Consider the following 18426-nt stretch of genomic DNA (forward strand, 5'->3'; position numbering starts at 1 on the left):
TGGAAAAAAGAACACATTGACACCGGTGTGTCAGACCCACCATACTTGCTCCGGACACTGCGAGAGGGCTGTACAAGCAATGATCACACGCACGGCACAGCGGACACACCAGGAACCGCGGTGTTGGCCGTCGAATGGCGCTAGCTGCGCAGCATTTGTGCACCGCCGCCGTCAGTGTCAGCCAGTTTGCCGTGGCATACGGAGCTCCATCGCAGTCTTTAACACTGGTAGCATGCCGCGACAGCGTGGACGTGAACCGTATGTGCAGTTGACGGACTTTGAGCGAGGGCGTATAGTGGGCATGCGGGAGGCCGGGTGGACGTACCGCCGAATTGCTCAACACGTGGGGCGTGAGGTCTCCACAGTACATCGATGTTGTCGCCAGTGGTCGGCGGAAGGTGCACGTGCCTGTCGACCTGGGACCGGACCGCAGCGACGCACGGATGCACGCCAAGACCGTAGGATCCTACGCAGTGCCGTAGGGGACCGCACCGCCACTTCCCAGCAAAGTAGGGACACTGTTGCTCCTGGGGTATCGGCGAGGACCATTCGCAACCGTCTCCATGAAGCTGGGCTACGGTCCCGCACACCGTTAGGCCGTCTTCCGCTCATGCCCCAACATCGTGCAGCCCGCCTCCAGTGGTGTCGCGACAGGCGTGAATGGAGGGACGAATGGAGACGTGTCGTCTTCAGCGATGAGAGTCGCTTCTGCCTTGGTGCCAATGATGGTCGTATGCGTGTTTGGCGCCGTGCAGGTGAGCGCCACAATCAGGACTGCATACGACCGAGGCACACACGGCCAACACCCAGCATCATGGTGTGGGGAGCGATCTCCTACACTGGCCGTACACCACTGGTGATCGTCGAGGGGACACTGAATAGTGCACGCTACATCCAAACCGTCATCGAACCCATCGTTCTACCATTCTTAGACCGGCAAGGGAACTTGCTGTTCCAACAGGACAATGCACGTCCGCATGTATCCCGTGCCACCCAACGTGCTCTAGAAGGTGTAAGTCAACTACCCTGGCCAGCAAGATCTCCGGATCTGTCCCCCATTGAGCATGTTTGGGACTGGATGAAGCGTCGTCTCACGCGGTCTGCACGTCCAGCACGAACGCTGGTCCAACTGAGGCGCCAGGTGGAAATGGCATGGCAAGCCGTTCCACAGGACTACATCCAGCATCTCTACGATCGTCTCCATGGGAGAATAGCAGCCTGCATTGCTGCGAAAGGTGGATATACACTGTACTAGTGCCAACATTGTGCATGCTCTGTTGCCTGTGTCTATGTGCCTGTGGTTCTGTCAGTGTGATCATGTGATGTATCTGACCCCAGGAATGTGTCAATAAAGTTTCCCCTTCCTGGGACAATGAATTCACGGTGTTCTTATTTCAATTTCCAGGAGTGTAGTTCAAGATTAAATCTAACTTTGGCTCAGAAAGGGGTAAATTATGCTGCCACAAAAGGCTTTGGTCACTTACCTAATAGCATCAAAAGTCTGACAGATAGCCATATAGCATTTAAAAGGAAATTAAAAGAATTTCTTAATTGCTACTCCTTCTACTTATTAGATGAATTTTTGGATATAGTAAGTGGGTAATTTTCCCAATCCCCACAAAACAATTAAAAATATTAAGTGTCATGTAATATTTTGTGAAATGTAATATCTTGTGTAGACACCTTTTATTAACCTAACACGTTCCACATCATTACGAAGTGACGTATACGTGATCTACGGAACAAGTACTAATCTAATTTAATCTAATCTGTGCCGTTGCGGAAGCTACCAAGGGAAACGAGTGTCTCGGAAAGAAGATAAAATTTATGTGGATCAAAGAGATGCTAACATTAAATATAAAGAATTGATAGATGACTTAACGGAAACCGTCGCTCAAAACGGCGCTTTGAAGAACATCATCAGACCTTAGACTCCACTACTGTATACAGGAGAATAAGTCACTAATGGGAACAAGAATGTCACAATTAAGGCGAACAAAAAAATTATAAATTCTATAATTCGTATGGTATTTAATGACAGACTCTTTTCTAGCCATCTTCAGCGAATACACGTTCGAGATAATCCTCATTATGAATGTTATGGCCGGCCGGTGTGGCCGAGCGGTTCTAGGCGCTTCAGTTTGGAACCGCGCGACCGCTACGGTCGCAGGTTCGAATCCTGCCTCGGGCATGGATGTGTGTGATGTCCTTAGGTTAGTTAGGTTTAATTAGTTCTAAGTTCTAGAGGACTGATGACCTCAGATGTTAAGTCCCATAGTGCTCAGAGCCATTTGAACCATTTTTTTGAATGTTATGGAATAACGGTAAGGGATGTCAATCACACATATTTTTTTAGTGGGAGCTGTACGCAAACCAGCAAATCGATTTCATACAAGTAATCGGATGTCATCAACCATTATTACTACACCATCTCTCCTTCATCAACATAATATATTAGTTTTAAAACTAATCATGAATTTCTTTAATAAATACAACAGCTCTGTAAAACTTCTAAACACTAAGAATGGCAGTATGGCTTTCAGGTCTGAAGTCACAATAAGTTAATAAAAAATAAAATAAAAGCTGTGATAATAAATTTCATGCAAACATAAATACTGATGTAGTCTCCATACATTTACCACATGAAACTTACACGGGCATGGATTACTTGGGAGGTAGGGAACAAATACAGCGACGCACAGAGCGCGAATATTATTCTGTTGTTTACGAACACAAACATGAATAGTTATCGAGACAGGCAATATTTATTATTAGGCTTTGCGAAAAGTCTTTAAATCGGTTTTTAATTCACATTCACAAAATATTTTGTAGTTGCTCATATACACTTCAGTTACATTGCGTGAAAAGAAGATCGCATAAACCACCACAAATATGAAAGATCTTACGTTATCATTTTCTCCTCGTGAATGCTAGGAACATAATGAATAAATGGTAATGCGCTTCGCAGTGACTTGCAATACTTGACGTAGTATGTGCCTAATGTAGCCGTTGTGATGGTGTTGCGTCTGTCGATAATTATCTGTAATGCTCTAATTTGAAAGTGTCTCACCGTATCTGTCTACTTACGATATAGATTTTTTTGTTTGCATAGGAAAAAAATTCGCATGTCCTCTTACTTTTCAAACTTTAACCGAAAAAATAGAAAACATAATTATTGCTTGCCATCCATTTTATCTCTATAGGGTAACGCAGTACAAGAATTTCTGGTATGTCATTATTAGTACGTAGAGGTGCAATAAGAGAGTTAAGTGTGACAGATTTGGAGTTAGCTCCAGCTATTTTTGTACTTCCGAGCAGCAATACGCCGTCGTTTGTCAACTATTCACGCTCGGTTCCTACCTGCAAAGTGACGTAACGTCGCGCATTCACGAAAGGGGCGTGAGGGATAATCGTTGTTGTTAGTGTGTTGACGGACTAGAAAGAAAGGGAAGCTTGTAATAATTCTAAATAAGTTGTTCCGCTGAAAAAATTCGTAAAGCAAATCATTGGACACTTTGAATTCGAAACGAATTATATGCTTTCGCTAAGAATAAATATATCATATTAAGGTTTGGCGTTAGAGTTGTCAAACTGTTTCGTGTGCTAAGTAAACCCAACTGCAGGTTCTTTTTTTTTTCTATTTAGGGCGAACATATGAGTCGTATGGCAGGTGTAAAGTATAATTCGCATGACAGACCTTAAAAATATATGACATTCGCAAAGTGAAAATAATTTTAAAAATTGTGTGATATACGAAAGGATGGGATGGTTCGTTTAGGACCGGTCAGCAATCTTGAAATAGTGACAGCCAGCAGCCAGACAAAACAGAACTTGTAGATAGCGGGGATGACACTCTTTTGAAAGCAGTTGTAAGAATCATGCTCGTCTCGTAGCCATAAACATTGGCCACAATTGTTTACCATATCATGACAACTGGGCTGCGTCATATCGCCACTGAACCAGCCAGTTTAAGCATCAGATACCTTGGAATGGACAAGAAAAGAAGTCCTCAATTCAGAAACAAGATGAAATCAGTGACTGGTGGAGCTTCTGACTCTGTGAGTAATCTTTGTTATAAGATTAGAGTTGTTTCAAAAATTATGTTTTTGTGTCGTTATTTGTTGTTGTGTTTATATTTTGATATTATATGCCTGCTGTTACAATAATGACTTTCAACGTAAGCACTTAGAGCTATTACCATGTAATGTTTTAAAATTTGTGTAAACATCAATGTTTACTTTTTGGGCATCACTTGAAGGAAAGGAAAGCTTTTAGTTAGCTGCTAGCAGTTCTGGCAATTGTTATTCAGATGACTTAATTGTGATTGTCTTCCTTGAATGTGAAGCATTTTAATTTTCCGCTGCACTTATCATCTTTCTTTTTCCTGTGTCAGTGTCTAGATATCCTCACTAACACCATCTACTAGAAGCTATGAATTTTTAGGACATCTAACTATATTTTTTAGCGCATGATTTGAATTATTACAGCAGACTGTATGAACATTAGTAGTTAGTTTTAGGTAGCTGAGACTGGTCAGTGATGAAACTGCAATTGATTGAAGAACTTGATGCAGATTATGTGGAAAAAAATGTTGCTTTAATATGTAATGCAATCAGAATATAAACACTTACACCAATTTCAGCAATCCATACTCATCTTTTTAGATGACTGTACATTTATTAGAGTCATGGTTAGGGACTGTTACAGTTTGCTGTTTCATTGCTCTGCTGTACATATTGTGTGTGTGTGTTGTGTGTGTGTGTCATCAGTATTCTTTTGATATGTAGCTCATCAAGTGACCATGTTAAAATAGAAGTTAGTGAGTATGCTGATAAATAATGTGCCAGACGCATTCCAGATACAGCATTCTTGACTGGTTGGAGTTTCTACCATTGGGAGGTATATGCTCTTCTTTCATTGTCTTTTTGTATATTTCTCCCACTAAATAAATGAAATAGTCTTTATTAGTATTTCAGCATGTTTTCCATGCTGTCGGCTTTCTAAGTGAAAGTTTTACATCTATGTATATACATTTACACACAAATGTGTACACATAATGATAAAATTCTCTCAAGCTTCCAGCCACCTAAAGTGGTTAAAGACCCACAAGCTCTTGGCTGAGTGCTTCTCAGTCATTGCAAGTGGTTTCTGCTGCCATGCTTACATTGCTGTGCCACTGCCTGTGATGTCAACTGGTGCCCAGTCCAGTGCTCTGTAAAGTAATGTTTCTGGTTGCAAGACCACAATGTCTGCTTCAACTTTATTTACTGTATTGTCAGAAATTTTTATCTCCATCACTTATTTTGTAATGTCATTCCAGAAACAATTTCTGCACGTGCTGTGGAAATCAAACACCAAAAATTCCGTTTGACAAAAGTCTATTATTAAACAGATAATGGTTTCTGGGACTGTGTTTTAAAACAGGCGATTGAGATACAAACTTCTGACAATACCTTCAATAATGACAGCAGTCCAGTTAGGTACAGCTTGGGATTCCACCACTGGAGGTTTGAAGTGGGTGCAGCAGTCTTACAACCGAAATATTACCTTATATTGCACGGAACTGGGAATCAGTGACATCACAGGTGATAGTATGGTGTAAGATTGGCAGCAGCAACTACATGGCAGTCATTGCGTGGCAGTGACCAAGGAAGCTTGTGGGTTCAAACAACTTGACGCAGCAAGCGTACGAGAAATTTTCGGTATATATTGCCTCAAAACCATACATTTGTACACATACAAGTTATTCTCATTTGTGTCTACCTACACAGATGAGCCAAAACATTATCATCATGTGCTTAATGGTGTGTTGGTCCACTTTTGGAGCACCATACAGAATCGGTTCCATGTGGCGTGGCATCGAGAATCCCTTGGTAGGTTTCCGGAGGTGTATCACACTAGATGTCTACACACATGTAACACAATTCCTGGAAACTATGGGCTGGTGGTCTGTGGGCACAGAGCTGCTGTCTGATAGCATCCCAGATGTGTTCTGTAGGGTTCAGATCAGGTTAATTTCATGGCCATGACATCATGAGTTGAGTATACTGCTTCTCAGAACACTGTAGTATGATTCTGGTCTTCTGATGTGGACAGTTATCCTGCTGGAAGATGTAACCACCGTCAGGAAAGACATCCTACATGTAGGGACGCAGGTGGCGTGCAATAATATCCACATAATCCACAGCTGTCAACATGCCTTCAATTACTACTGCAGGTCCTATGGAACCCAACGTCTGTCCCCAACAGCATAATGCTGCCCACAGTGTCATGTGCCTGTGGCACGATACATGTTTTGAGCAGATGTTCACCTGAATGATGACATGTCTGGGCATGACAGTCAGCCTGGGGAGAAACAAGACATGATTAGTACTTGCTTTGACACTTGATACAACTACTGTGTTGTGTTGGGTGACACCATAATGACACATCATTTTTGAGTCAGATTGTGTTTGCAGAGGGCTATGTTTATAATCATTCGACATTGTTAGCTAAGTGTGTGAGGTTCACTAATGAGGTATTTTGATTTTGCATGTTTTTGTGTCATGCATTTGTGTTAGTGATGTGTGAATGTGGGGTGGGAGTGAATTTGGCTTTATTTTTAATGTGAATTTATTTGATTTTTATTGCAATACGCATGTTACAAAGGTTTGTATTGGTTTGTATAAAAATTGCAACTGGTGGTGATGTAGGTTTTCATGAATTTTTGGGATTTTCTTGTTAGTGTGTGATGATTGACTGTGGTAGCTATGTTTTGTGGATATCGCTTTACCATTGTTGGTTGGGTTACATTTTTGATGTTAGTTATGGGAGTGAATTTTGGTAAGTTGTACTGCGGACTTCCATTCATATAGATAGGGTAATTGAAGACTTGGATAACAAACTTAATGATTTTGAGTGTGTTGGTTTTTAGCCCTGTGGGCTGTGTTATAGCTACAGTATAAGTGAAGTGAAATCTGCGGTATCGGGTTTTGGATTTGTGTTGGTTCACGGTATCAATGGCTTTTTGCGAGCTATATAGGTAGAGTGAAATATGCAGTACTGGATTTTTGAGTTGTGTATGGGTTCCTGGTATTGAGAATTTCATTTGAGCTGTAGAGGTCATGTGGATTTATGATACCGATACATTTAGTTTTTGCAAATTTTGGTTGTATTGAGTGTTGAGAATTTTGTGTGCTTGATTTTGTGGATTAATATTTGTTTTGGAATGATGATGTTATTGTTGTATATTTAATTAGTGCCTGCCAGAAGGCTATACTTCTCATAGTTGTTCCATTAGTTTCATTTTACTGCTAGAGTTAAATATTTCACATCTTATAGATCTTCTGCTTCAATCATCAACTTAAATTTCACATCTTATTTATGTTCATCCGCAACTGCAATGAATGTCGTAATGCCTGCTGTAGTGCATACTCATGACATAAGGATATCTGCCATCTTAATGTCATCACAGGTCAGAGCAAGCAAGTGGAAAAACAACTTTGGTAGCCCCCAAGGCTCTTCTGCTGTGGAGCCCGATATTCAACAATGCGTGATGCAAGGTGTGGTCTCTTTTCAGATCTGCCACAGTATTGCCTACAATCCTTCTTTACATTGTGGGCAAGCCTTCATGTTCTGTGATGAAGCATAGACATTCAACACCATGTTGCCTGCTAATGGTTTTACTGTTGTTAAACCACTTTTCCATGGATCCTCATGACAGTAGAGTATAAACAGCCAACCAACTTTGTTGTTTCTGAGCTGTTCTTTCCCTGGAATCAGGGTCCATAACAATCTCCCCTTTGTCAAAGCTGCTTATGTCAGTGGGTATCCCCATTAGTGGCTCATATTGTTGCTAGACTGATCCCCATTCATCTATACTCCACTTATATACTTTCCTTACCACATTGCCTACCTGTGATGTCACCAGGTGGTATTCTATCTGATGGTGGGCAATGGTCATAATTTTTTTTCTCATCAGTGAACACATATAATCAAATTCATCATACTCTTTTCCAATTTCACATTATATAGCTATATATTATTTTAATAAATACTTTATAAATCTACAAATTGTATGAACAGTAATTGTTTCGTAATACATTCGTCTTCCAATAACAAGAACCCTTACTATTTATGTCTTTCACAGTATTTTGAAGGAGTTTTTCAATTGAGTAATATGCATTACTTTTAATTGAAATTTCTAATACATGCTTAAACTGGTCTAGAAGCAGATTTTTACCGTTTGTGGTGATTTTTGTATAGCTTAGCTATTTACAGCTCTTTTGTGTGTTGCTGACAGCCTTAACAATGTTACATCTATTTTACAGTTGTTTCCTGTACTGTGCTAGTGTACATCTAATCTTGGGGTAAATTTAATTATTTATTTATTTAGTCCTTCTAATCCTACATGTATAGAATATATACAAGGATATATGACATGGTTAAGTCTTTGCTACATTAAGTATTGTTTGTATTGCATTCCTGGGACTATATATTTAAGTACTTGCGCAAAGAATCATATATGCAATAAACATTAGAGACAACGTACAAAGTAGAATACTCTTAATGCGTATTTATTTTTGTTGTTTGGTTTGTAAATTCTCTGTCAGACTGTAAATGCAATGACCAATTAAATATACCTTTAGTTCAGCCTTAAAACTACTGAGTTCACTTACTGGTTTAATATGGTTAGGCAGATTATTGTAAATTTTTATCCCAAAATGTAGAGTCCCTTTTTGACACAATGATGCTCTAACCTGCTTCATATGAAGATCAGATTTTTGTCTTGTAATGTATATCTGTATAACTTCATTTTAATAAGATGTCTGGCTGTCTATCAATATATTGTCTTATGAAAACTGATGTTTCATAGATAAAAGTGCAAGGAAGTGGAAGAATTGACATTTTCTGAATATGGATGTGCATGCCTTCCTATTGTTTACCCCTTCAGTGATTCTTAATATTCTCTTTTCATCCTAAAAAGTTCAGTATTTGTTGTTGCATTGCCTCCAGAAGATTATGCCATATTTAATTTCAGAATGCACATAGGAGTAGTATACATTTAACAGGCTAGCTTTGTTGCAACAACTTTTTTTTTTTAAAAAAAATCCTCATCATGTAGCGGGTTTTACTTAGTTTTCTTCGCAAATATTCAATATGTACCTCTCATTTTGTGTTGTTCTGGAGCCAGAATTTATATTCTCTCTGTCATATGTTAGGCAATTGTGTGTATATACAGACTTGGGGATGTAATTTTTTGTGCCATCTTCATACACAGTTTTATCATGATGAATTTCCTACTAATGAAACCCCATACTACATTTGTGAGAGAAAGAAGACACATTGAGGCAGAATAAGTAAAATTTTCCTAACAGAGTTTTTTAGTTTATGTAAAAAAAAGTATGTGAGAAAGTTTACAACTTAAACATGCTGTAAGTTCATCCTGTAAAAGTGTTTGGTCTGTTACGAGACCTAACTTTTTTCACAGTGATTCTCTTTTTTCTATTAGATTAATATTTGACGAAATTGAGATAATGCAATTGCTGTACAAAGGTCTATCATTGATGATGAATTGCAGTAAAGTATGAAGACATACCACAGCAACACCTATGTATTGAAAAGTTACATTATGTATGTGCTGCATATAAAAGTACAAGTATCAAGAATGTCTCAAAATTAGCTTCCTGAAGATTCCTGCTCTCTAATGCAATTTTGTGAAAAAATTTCAATTCAAATGAAAAGCTGATGGAGGTTTCATTAACAGGAACTTAAACTGAGGCAGCAAATCAAAAGAAAAAAAGGCCAAACTCATTTTTTAAATGTTGGTTTACAAAGATAAATCTGTGGGTACTGTCCCACTTTAATTATTTCACTGTTGCAAAGATGAATGATACAGATATTAATGTCAGTGGCTTTTGAAATAGCTAAAATTGAACAAACTCAACAGCTTTGTGGAATTCCCATAAGATTCTGTACAGAATTTGCATCAGAGTTCACCCCCCCCCCCCCCTTTTTTCCAATAATGTATCATAGATGCTGTGAACAAAAAAACTTTGCCCAGTAGCTACATGAAAGCATAGGTCAAGCAGAAATGTCTCACAATTAACTATAATCAGTATCTTTCACATACATCTGTTGCAGAGTATTAGAATATGAGCTCATACATAATGAACTGTGTTGAACAGCATGACCTCCTCATGACAACTAGCAAATATACCACAAACATCATTCGCGAGGAACCAACTTGTACTTCTGTCATGTCAGATAGATGCAGTATTTCTTGTCTTCCACGTATGACTTAGTACTATACCAATATTTTTTACTTCTGTACTTTGCAAACCTCTGTGAAGTGCATGGCAGAGGGTACAGCACCTTGTACCACTTATTAGGATTTCTTCTCATTCCATGAACATATTGACTGTAGGAAGAATAACTATCTATATACATATGTGTGTGCTGTAAATAATCTAATCTTGTCTTCACAGTTCTTATGTGAGTGATAAGTCATGAGTTGTAATGTATTTCTAGAACCATCATTTAAAGCTGGATCTTGAAACATTGTAAATAGGCGTTCTCGGGATTGTTTACTTCCATCTTCATAAGTCTGCCTGCTCAGTTTATTCAGTGTCTCTGTGACACTCTCCCTTGGGTCAGACAAACTGTGACCATTTGTGCTGCCCTTATATATATACATTCAATATCCCCTGTTAGTCCTATGTGGTAAGGGTCCCACACATTTGAGCAATATTCCAGAATGGGTCACATGAGTGATCTTTAAGCAATCTCCTTTGTAGACTGATTGCATTGTCCCAGTATTCTATCAATAAACCAAAGTCTACCATCTGCTTTACCCATGACTGAACCTAAGTGATCATTTCATTTTACATCCCTACAGTGTTACACCCAGGAATTTGTAGGAGTTGGTCGATTCCAAATGTGACTCATTGATATGGTAGTCATAAGATGGTATTTCTGTTTTGTTTTGTTTTGTAGACTGCACAGTTTTATATTTTTGAACATTTAAAGCAAGTTGCCAGTCTTTGCACCACTTTGAAATCTTATCAAGATCTGACTGAATATTTATGCAATTTCTTTCAGACAATACTTTGCTGTTGATAATGGTATCATTTGAAAAAAATCAAAAAAATAAAAAAAAATAAAAAAATCTAAGCTTACTGTTAAAATTGGCTGCAAGGTCATTAATATACAAAACGAACATCAAGGATTCCAAAATACTTCCCTGATGCACGCCTGAAGTTTCTTCTTCATGTGGTGATGACACTCTATCCAAGATAAAATGCTGTGTCCAACCTGCCAAAAAATTTCAGTTCAGTCACAAATTTCACTTGATGCCCTGTATGATCTTATTTTTGTCAGTAAGTGAATATGTGGTACTGAGTCAGATGCTTATTAATGAAGGTATGTTCATATAGGCCTATAGGGTATCAAACAAAATTTATGACTGGAATGAGGATTTTTTGGTGGGAAAGATGGAGCGTGGTATCTTGGCTGGAGAGTTGTCATGACTAAAATATCAGCGAGTCGTATTTGTAATCAGTCAGTTCATACAAATACCTGAGTTTAATATTTTCAAACTGGAAAATCCAGGATGGAATGTATTGGGTTTAATATTTTGTTTGTTTAAGTGTGTGGGTTTTCTATGGTGGAAGTTGGTGAGTTGGCGTGAGTGAAAACTGAATCTCCCAAAAGTGTTTCCTGGAGGTTCATCCGACATCAGCTGGGTATTTGGTGGCAGGTGCTGAGGTTTCGGATGTTCGTGCATGAGGAGTAGTGGTGGCACAGCCACCTGTATCTGCATATAGCTCAGAATGGTGGCAGGAGGACCTTGCAGTAGTTGCATACTTGGGATGGTGGTGGTGGTGGTGGTGGTGGTGGTGGTGGTGGTGGTGGTGGTGGTGGTGCTGCTGCCTCAGATGTAGTCCGATGTCACCCAGCCCAACTAGGTCGTAGGAGAAGTTGGTTGGCTGTCAGCCTGGTGTGGGGCAGTGGAGGCATTTGGGCATGAACCCAGACCTGCATCTGGCTGGTGGTGGCTGGAGCTAGCATATGCCCAGTGGCTTGGCAGCAAGGAGGACCTCAGTTCCACACTCGGCCCATCAGTGCTGCAGCAGGACCACCTGGCAGGACAGTGGATTGGTAGCAGCCTTATAGTGGAAGATGATGCTACAGTGGACACAGACTTGGAAACTTGCTGATTATTGGCCTGGTCGGACACCTCATATTCATATGTGCCAAAGTAGGTTTGTTGTTGTGTGGCTGCTGCAAATGTCATCTACACTGTATGCCGAGGTGTGACTGGATGGTGACAGACCGACAAACGAGCTGCAGTGCAAAAGTGAGCATAGTGATGTGATGTTGTGCCAAAATATTACGGCAAGTGGCTGCATGCACCAGTGGGCCTTCTTATGTTAGGCTCCTGCTGTCTCGGAGGTGCTGAAAAACATGAAGCTGCAGCCAATTGAAGGTAGATACCTACTATTCCACAAAAGCCTAATTACTGAGTTTCAGGAACCAGCTTTAAAACAGTAATCTAGGAGTATACTATAACCCACTGTGTGTAGGATTGCAACTAGGAAGACAGGGATAGACAAATTACAGTACGGAGACATTCAGGAAATAATTCTTCCCACTTTCTGCAAGTGTAATGAACAAGTAAATGTCCTAGTTACTAGCGCAATGGCAGGTACTCTCTACCATGCACTTCACAGTGCTTTACAGACTATGGATCACGATGTAGAGAACAATGTGATAAGAATTGATAATTCACTCTCTGTGCCCAAATAACCGTGGAACCTGCCTGTTGTGAGGATCATCATCATTACAGGTGGATCTCTCTCATCATGGGGTCTTAGTGACCTGCCCTTCCTTTTTACCATTCCCCAACCTACACTTGTCTCATCCATCATGAAGGAAGTATTGGTTCCAAAAAGTAAAAAGTGTCGGCTTTACTTTTATGCAGAGTGTCACAGGAGGAATGGTCAATATTCACAGATATGGCAAAAATGATCATTCAAAGCGAAAAAGTTTTGTAAACATTGGCTCTAATATGCATACCTTGAGAACATAATTTTTTAGCCATCATTGGTAAAAACCACCACATTGTAGCTGTGTTCTTGCCAAACTAGTAATGAATAAATCCCAAAACTATTGAGCTTTAAGTACTTCTGTAACTGTGCAGAGCTATGCTAGCTTACTATTATTTCACCCATGACAAACTCCAGTGCTCTTATACACTTGTTACAGTGCAGACATCAGTGTTTCTCTGCCAGAATTTTTATAACGCAGTGATTTATTTGAACAAAGATCGTTCTGGCAATGATGTAGCATTTGTCAGCTTAAATACAAACATTCACTGTTTAAACACAAGCCTTCATATTTAGCAGTGCTATTATCATCAGATTTTTTGTTCTAATGTTATAGGAATTATGAGGCACTCAAGGTGACTTTTTTAATCACATTGCGTACTCTTAGACTTACTATGAATAAGGATGTGTACAGAAGTCACTCGTGAGTATAAACTGTTGCTTCTGCAGTTATTGTATTCAGCAGTTCCTTATACATATATGTATATTTGTTGAAACAGAACATTTGTCTCTGTACTGTTCACTATTCATGATAAGATTTCATCCCAGAATATAGGTAACCTACAGTAAAGGTAGCCAACACTTGTAGTTTATTTTTGAAATTATAATGCTTCCCATTTGCTGTGTTTTGTTTGTGCTTTTTTATCAGTAGCATATAAGCTGCACTCTGAACCTTAGACCATGATGCAAGGTTAATGAGGCAAATATTTTTTTTTATCTCATGTTGTACTTGTGTGTATCACAGGGGCAATCTGATAATGTTCACTGACCTTTGTAAACATGTACTCTATCATTAGCTCCTCCCTACACTTCCAGGCTTTACACAAATCTGATGTGACCCTTTATCAAACTAAATATGATATTCATAACATCAATCAACTATGCACTGGATTTAAACTTTCATTTAAAAGTGTTAACAGTCTCAGAACTGAGTTACTACACTTTCCTTTTCATCTGCATATCAAAAGGAAAGTTGCCTTTTATGTTGTTATTCTCATCCTGATTTAAATAGTTATTTCTCAGGTTCAATGATTCATGTGTTTAAACACAAGCATCCGTGTCTGACAGTATCACTATTCTCATTTTAAAATCCAGTAAATGCAAATCACATTCATTAAAGTTTAGAGAGGAATTTGTCTGGATGGGTGTAGTGTGTGAAGTGTGATATCTTGTTTGACTGATTTTGGGTGTCTATTCTCACTTTCTATTCTACCTCCATTTTCATAATTAAGAACAGTATTTGTGTCAGAAAAATTTCATTCATGTGATGCAGCATCTTATTTTATACTTTTATGTTAATATGTGGACAGACAGTTCTAAGTGCAGCTTTATGTTCCTTTCATGTGGTCTCATGTTAATGTATGTCTTCATTCGTTCCACAATACTGAAGCTTCTACTTGATGGTATCTTCGGTACACACTGAATGAATGAATGAATGGACAAAAACAGCTATTCTTGTTCTTACTGGGAACTTTCTTCAAAGTGCTTTACTCTGCTAGCAAATAGTTTAAAACTGTATGCTATGTCATGTTTAAAATAAAATCTGTAAATTGCAGCATATCTCCACTATTTTGTTTAATAAATAAATAACCACCACAGAATGTTGTATTTGTTGTTGTTGTTGTTGTTGTTGTTGTGGTCTTCAGTCCTAGGACTGGTTTGATGCAGCTCTCCATGCTACTCTATCCTGTGCAAGCCTCTTCATCTCCCAGTACCTACTGCAGTCTGCATCCTTCTGAATCTGCTTAGTGTATTCATCTCTTGGTCTCCCTCTACGATTTTTTCCCTCCACGCTGCCCTCCAGTACTAAATTGGTGATCCCTTGATGCCTCAGAACATGCCCTACCAACTGATCCCTTCTTCTAGTCAAGTTGTGCCACAAACTCCTCTTCTCCCCAATTCTATTCAATACCTCCTCATTAGTTATGTGATCCACCCATCTAATCTTCAGCATTCTTCTGTAGCACCACATTTCGAAAGCTTCTATTCTCTTCTTGTCCAAACTATTTATCGTCCATGTTTCACTTCCATACATGGCTACACTCCATACAAATACTTTCAGAAACGACTTCCTGACACTTAAATCAATACTCAATATTAACAAATTTCTCTTCTTCAGAAACGCTTTCCTTGCCATTGCCAGTCTACATTTTATATCCTCTCTACTTCGACCATCATCAGTTATTTTGCTCCACAAATAGCAAAACTCCTTTGCTACTTTAAGTGTCTCATTTCCTAAGCTAATTCCCGCAGCATCACCCAACTTAATTCGACAACATTCCATTATCCTCGTTGTGCTTTTGTTGATGTTCATCTTATATCCTCCCGTCAAGACACTGTCCATTCCGTTCAACTGCTCTTCCAAGTCCTTTGCTGTCTCTGACAAAATTACAATGTCATCGGCGAACCTCAAAGTTTTTATTTCTTCTCCATGTGGATTTTAATACCTACTCCGAACTTTTCTTTTGTTTCCCTTACTGCTTGCTCAATATACAGATTGAATAGCATCGGGGAGAGGCTACAGCCCTGTCTCACTCCCTTCCCAACCACTGCTTCCCTTTCATGTCCCTCGACTCTTATAACTGCCATTTGCTTTCTGTAGAAATTGTAAATAGCCTTTCGCTCCCTGTATTTTACCCCTGCCTCCTTCAGAATTTGAAAGAGAGTATTCCAATCAACATTGTCAAAAGCTTTCTCTAAGTCTACAAATGCTAGAAACGTAGGTTTGCCTTTCCTTAATCTTTCTTCTAAGATAAGTCGTAAGGTCAGTATTGCCTCACGTGTTCCAATATTTCTACGGAATCCAAACTGATCTTCCCCGAGGTTGGCTTCTTCCAGTTTTTCCATTCGTCTGTAAAGAATTCGCATTAGTATTTTGCAGCTGTGACTTATTAAACTGATAGTTCGGTAATTTCACATCTGTCAACACCTGCTTTCTTTGGGATTGGAATTATTATATTCTTCTTGAAGTCGGAGGGAATTTCGCCTGTCTCATACATCTTGCTCACCAGATGGTAGAGTTTTGTCAGGACTGGCTCTCCCAAGGCTGTCCGTAGTTCCAATGGAATGTTGTCTACTCTCGGGGCCTTGTTTCGACTTAGGTCTTTCAGTGCTCTGTCAAACTCTTCATGCAGTATCATATCTCCCATTTCATCTTCATCTACCTCCTCTTCCATTTCCATAATATTGCCCTCAAGAACATCGCCCCTGTATAGACCCTCTATATACTCCTTCCACCTTTCTGCTTTCCCTTCTTTGCTTAGAACTGGGTTTCCATCTGAGCTCTTGATATTCATGCAAGTGGTTCTCTTTTCTCCAAACGTCTCTTTAATTTTCCTATAGGCAGTATCTATCTTATCCCTCATGAGATAAGCCTCTATATCCTTACATTTGTCCTCTAGCTATCCCTGCTTAGCCATTTTGCACTTCCTGTCGATCTCATTTTTGAGACGTTTGTATTCCTTTTTGCCTGCTTCACTTGCTGCATTTTTGTATTTTCTCCTTTTATCAATTAAATTCAGTACCTCTTCTGTTACCCAAGGATTTCTACTAGCCCTCATCTTTTTACCTACTTGATCCTCTGCTGCCTTCACTATTTCATTCCTAAAAGCTACCCATTCTTCATCTACTGTATTTCTTTCCCCCATTCCTGTCAATTGTTCCCTTATGCTCTCCCTGAAACTCTGTACAACCTCTGGTTCTTTCAGTTTATCCAGGTCCCATCTCCTTAAATTCCCACCTTTTTGCAGTTTCTTCAGTTTTAATCTACAGGTCATAACCAATAGATTGTGGTCAGAGTCCACATCTGCCCCCGGAAATGTCTTACAATTTAAAACCTGGTTCCTAAATCTCTGTCTTACCATTATATAATCTATCTGAAACCTTTTAGTATCTCCAGGGTTCTTCCAAGAATACAGCCTTCTTTCATGATTGTTGAACCAAGTGTTAGCTATGATTAAGTTATACTCTGTGCATAATTCTACCAGGCGGCGTACTCTTTCATTTCTTAGCCCCTATTCATATTCACCTACTAAGTTTCCTTCTCTTCCTTTTCCTACTGTCGAATTCCAGTCACCCATGACTATTAAATTTTCATCTCCCTTCACTACCTGAATAATTTCTTTTATCTCATCATACATTTCTTCAATTTCTTCATCATCTGCAGAGCTAGTTGGCATATAAACTTGTACTACTGTAGTAGGCGTGGGCTTCGTGTCTATCTTGGCCACAATAATGCGTTCACTATGCTGTTTGTAGTAGCTTACCCACACTCCTATTTTTTTATTCATTATTAAACCTACTCCTGCATTACCCCTATTTGATTTTGTATTTATAACTCTGTATTCACCTGACCAAAAGTCTTGTTCCTCCTGCCACCGAACTTCACTAATTCCCACTATATCTAACTTTAACCTATCCATTTCCCTTTTTAAATTTTCTAACCTACCTGTCCGATTAAGGGATCTGACATTCCACACTCCGATCTGTAGAATGCCAGTTTTCTTTATCCTGATAACGATGTCCTCTTGAGTAGTCCCCGCCCGGAGATCCGAATGGGGGACTATTTTACCTCCGGAATATTTTACCCAAGAGGATGCCATCATCATTTAATCATACAGTAAAGCTGCATGCCCTCGGGAAAAATTACAGCTATAGTTTCCCCTTGCTTTCAGCCGTTCGCAGTACCAAAACAGCAAGGCCATTTTGGTTAGTGTTACAGGGCCAGATCAGCCAATCATCCAGACTGTTGCCCCTGCAACTACTGAAAAGGCTGCTGCCCCTCTTCAGGAACCACACATTTGTCTGGCCTCTCAACAGATACCCCCTCCGTTGTGGTTGCACCTACGGTATGGCTGTCTGTATCGTTGAGGCACGCAAGCCTCCCCACCAATGGCAGGGTCCTTGGTTCATGGGGAGGGGGGGGGGGGGTTGTATTTAGTGGAATATTTTTCTTCATACATCATGCTATAAACATTACCATTGCTTCTGTTTAAAATTCTTCACCCAGTGCATATAATTAGAAAATTCTTAAAGCCAGTATTACAGGGTGTTTCAAAAATGACCGGTATATTTGAAACGGCAATAAAAACTAAACGAGCAGCGATAGAAATACACCGTTTGTTGCAATATGCTTGGGACAACAGTACATTTTCAGGCGGACAAACTTTCAAAATTACAGTAGTTACAATTTTCAACAACAGATGGCGCTGCAAGTGATGTGAAAGATATAGAAGACAACGCAGTCTGTGGGTGCGCCATTCTGTACATCGTCTTTCTGCTGTAAGCGTGTGCTGTTCACAACGTGCAAGTGTGCTGTAGACAACATGGTTTATTCCTTAGA

The 18426-nt window shown here is 39.5% G+C and overlaps 1 protein-coding gene across 1 annotated transcript in view; it reads left to right on the forward strand.

Moving 5' to 3' along the window:
• The first annotated feature begins 3566 nt into the window (after positions 1-3566).
• Positions 3567-18426, forward strand: part of LOC126194885 (oxysterol-binding protein-related protein 6-like) — a 277022-nt gene continuing 262162 nt past the window's right edge. The window contains exon 1 of the mRNA XM_049933235.1: positions 3567-4058. Within this exon, the coding sequence (XP_049789192.1) occupies positions 3927-4058 (132 nt within the window). The 5' untranslated portion in view covers positions 3567-3926. The remainder of the gene's footprint in view (positions 4059-18426) is intronic.

This window comes from Schistocerca nitens, chromosome 7 (assembly GCF_023898315.1).
Source record: "Schistocerca nitens isolate TAMUIC-IGC-003100 chromosome 7, iqSchNite1.1, whole genome shotgun sequence".
Lineage (NCBI taxonomy): Eukaryota > Metazoa > Arthropoda > Insecta > Orthoptera > Acrididae > Schistocerca > Schistocerca nitens.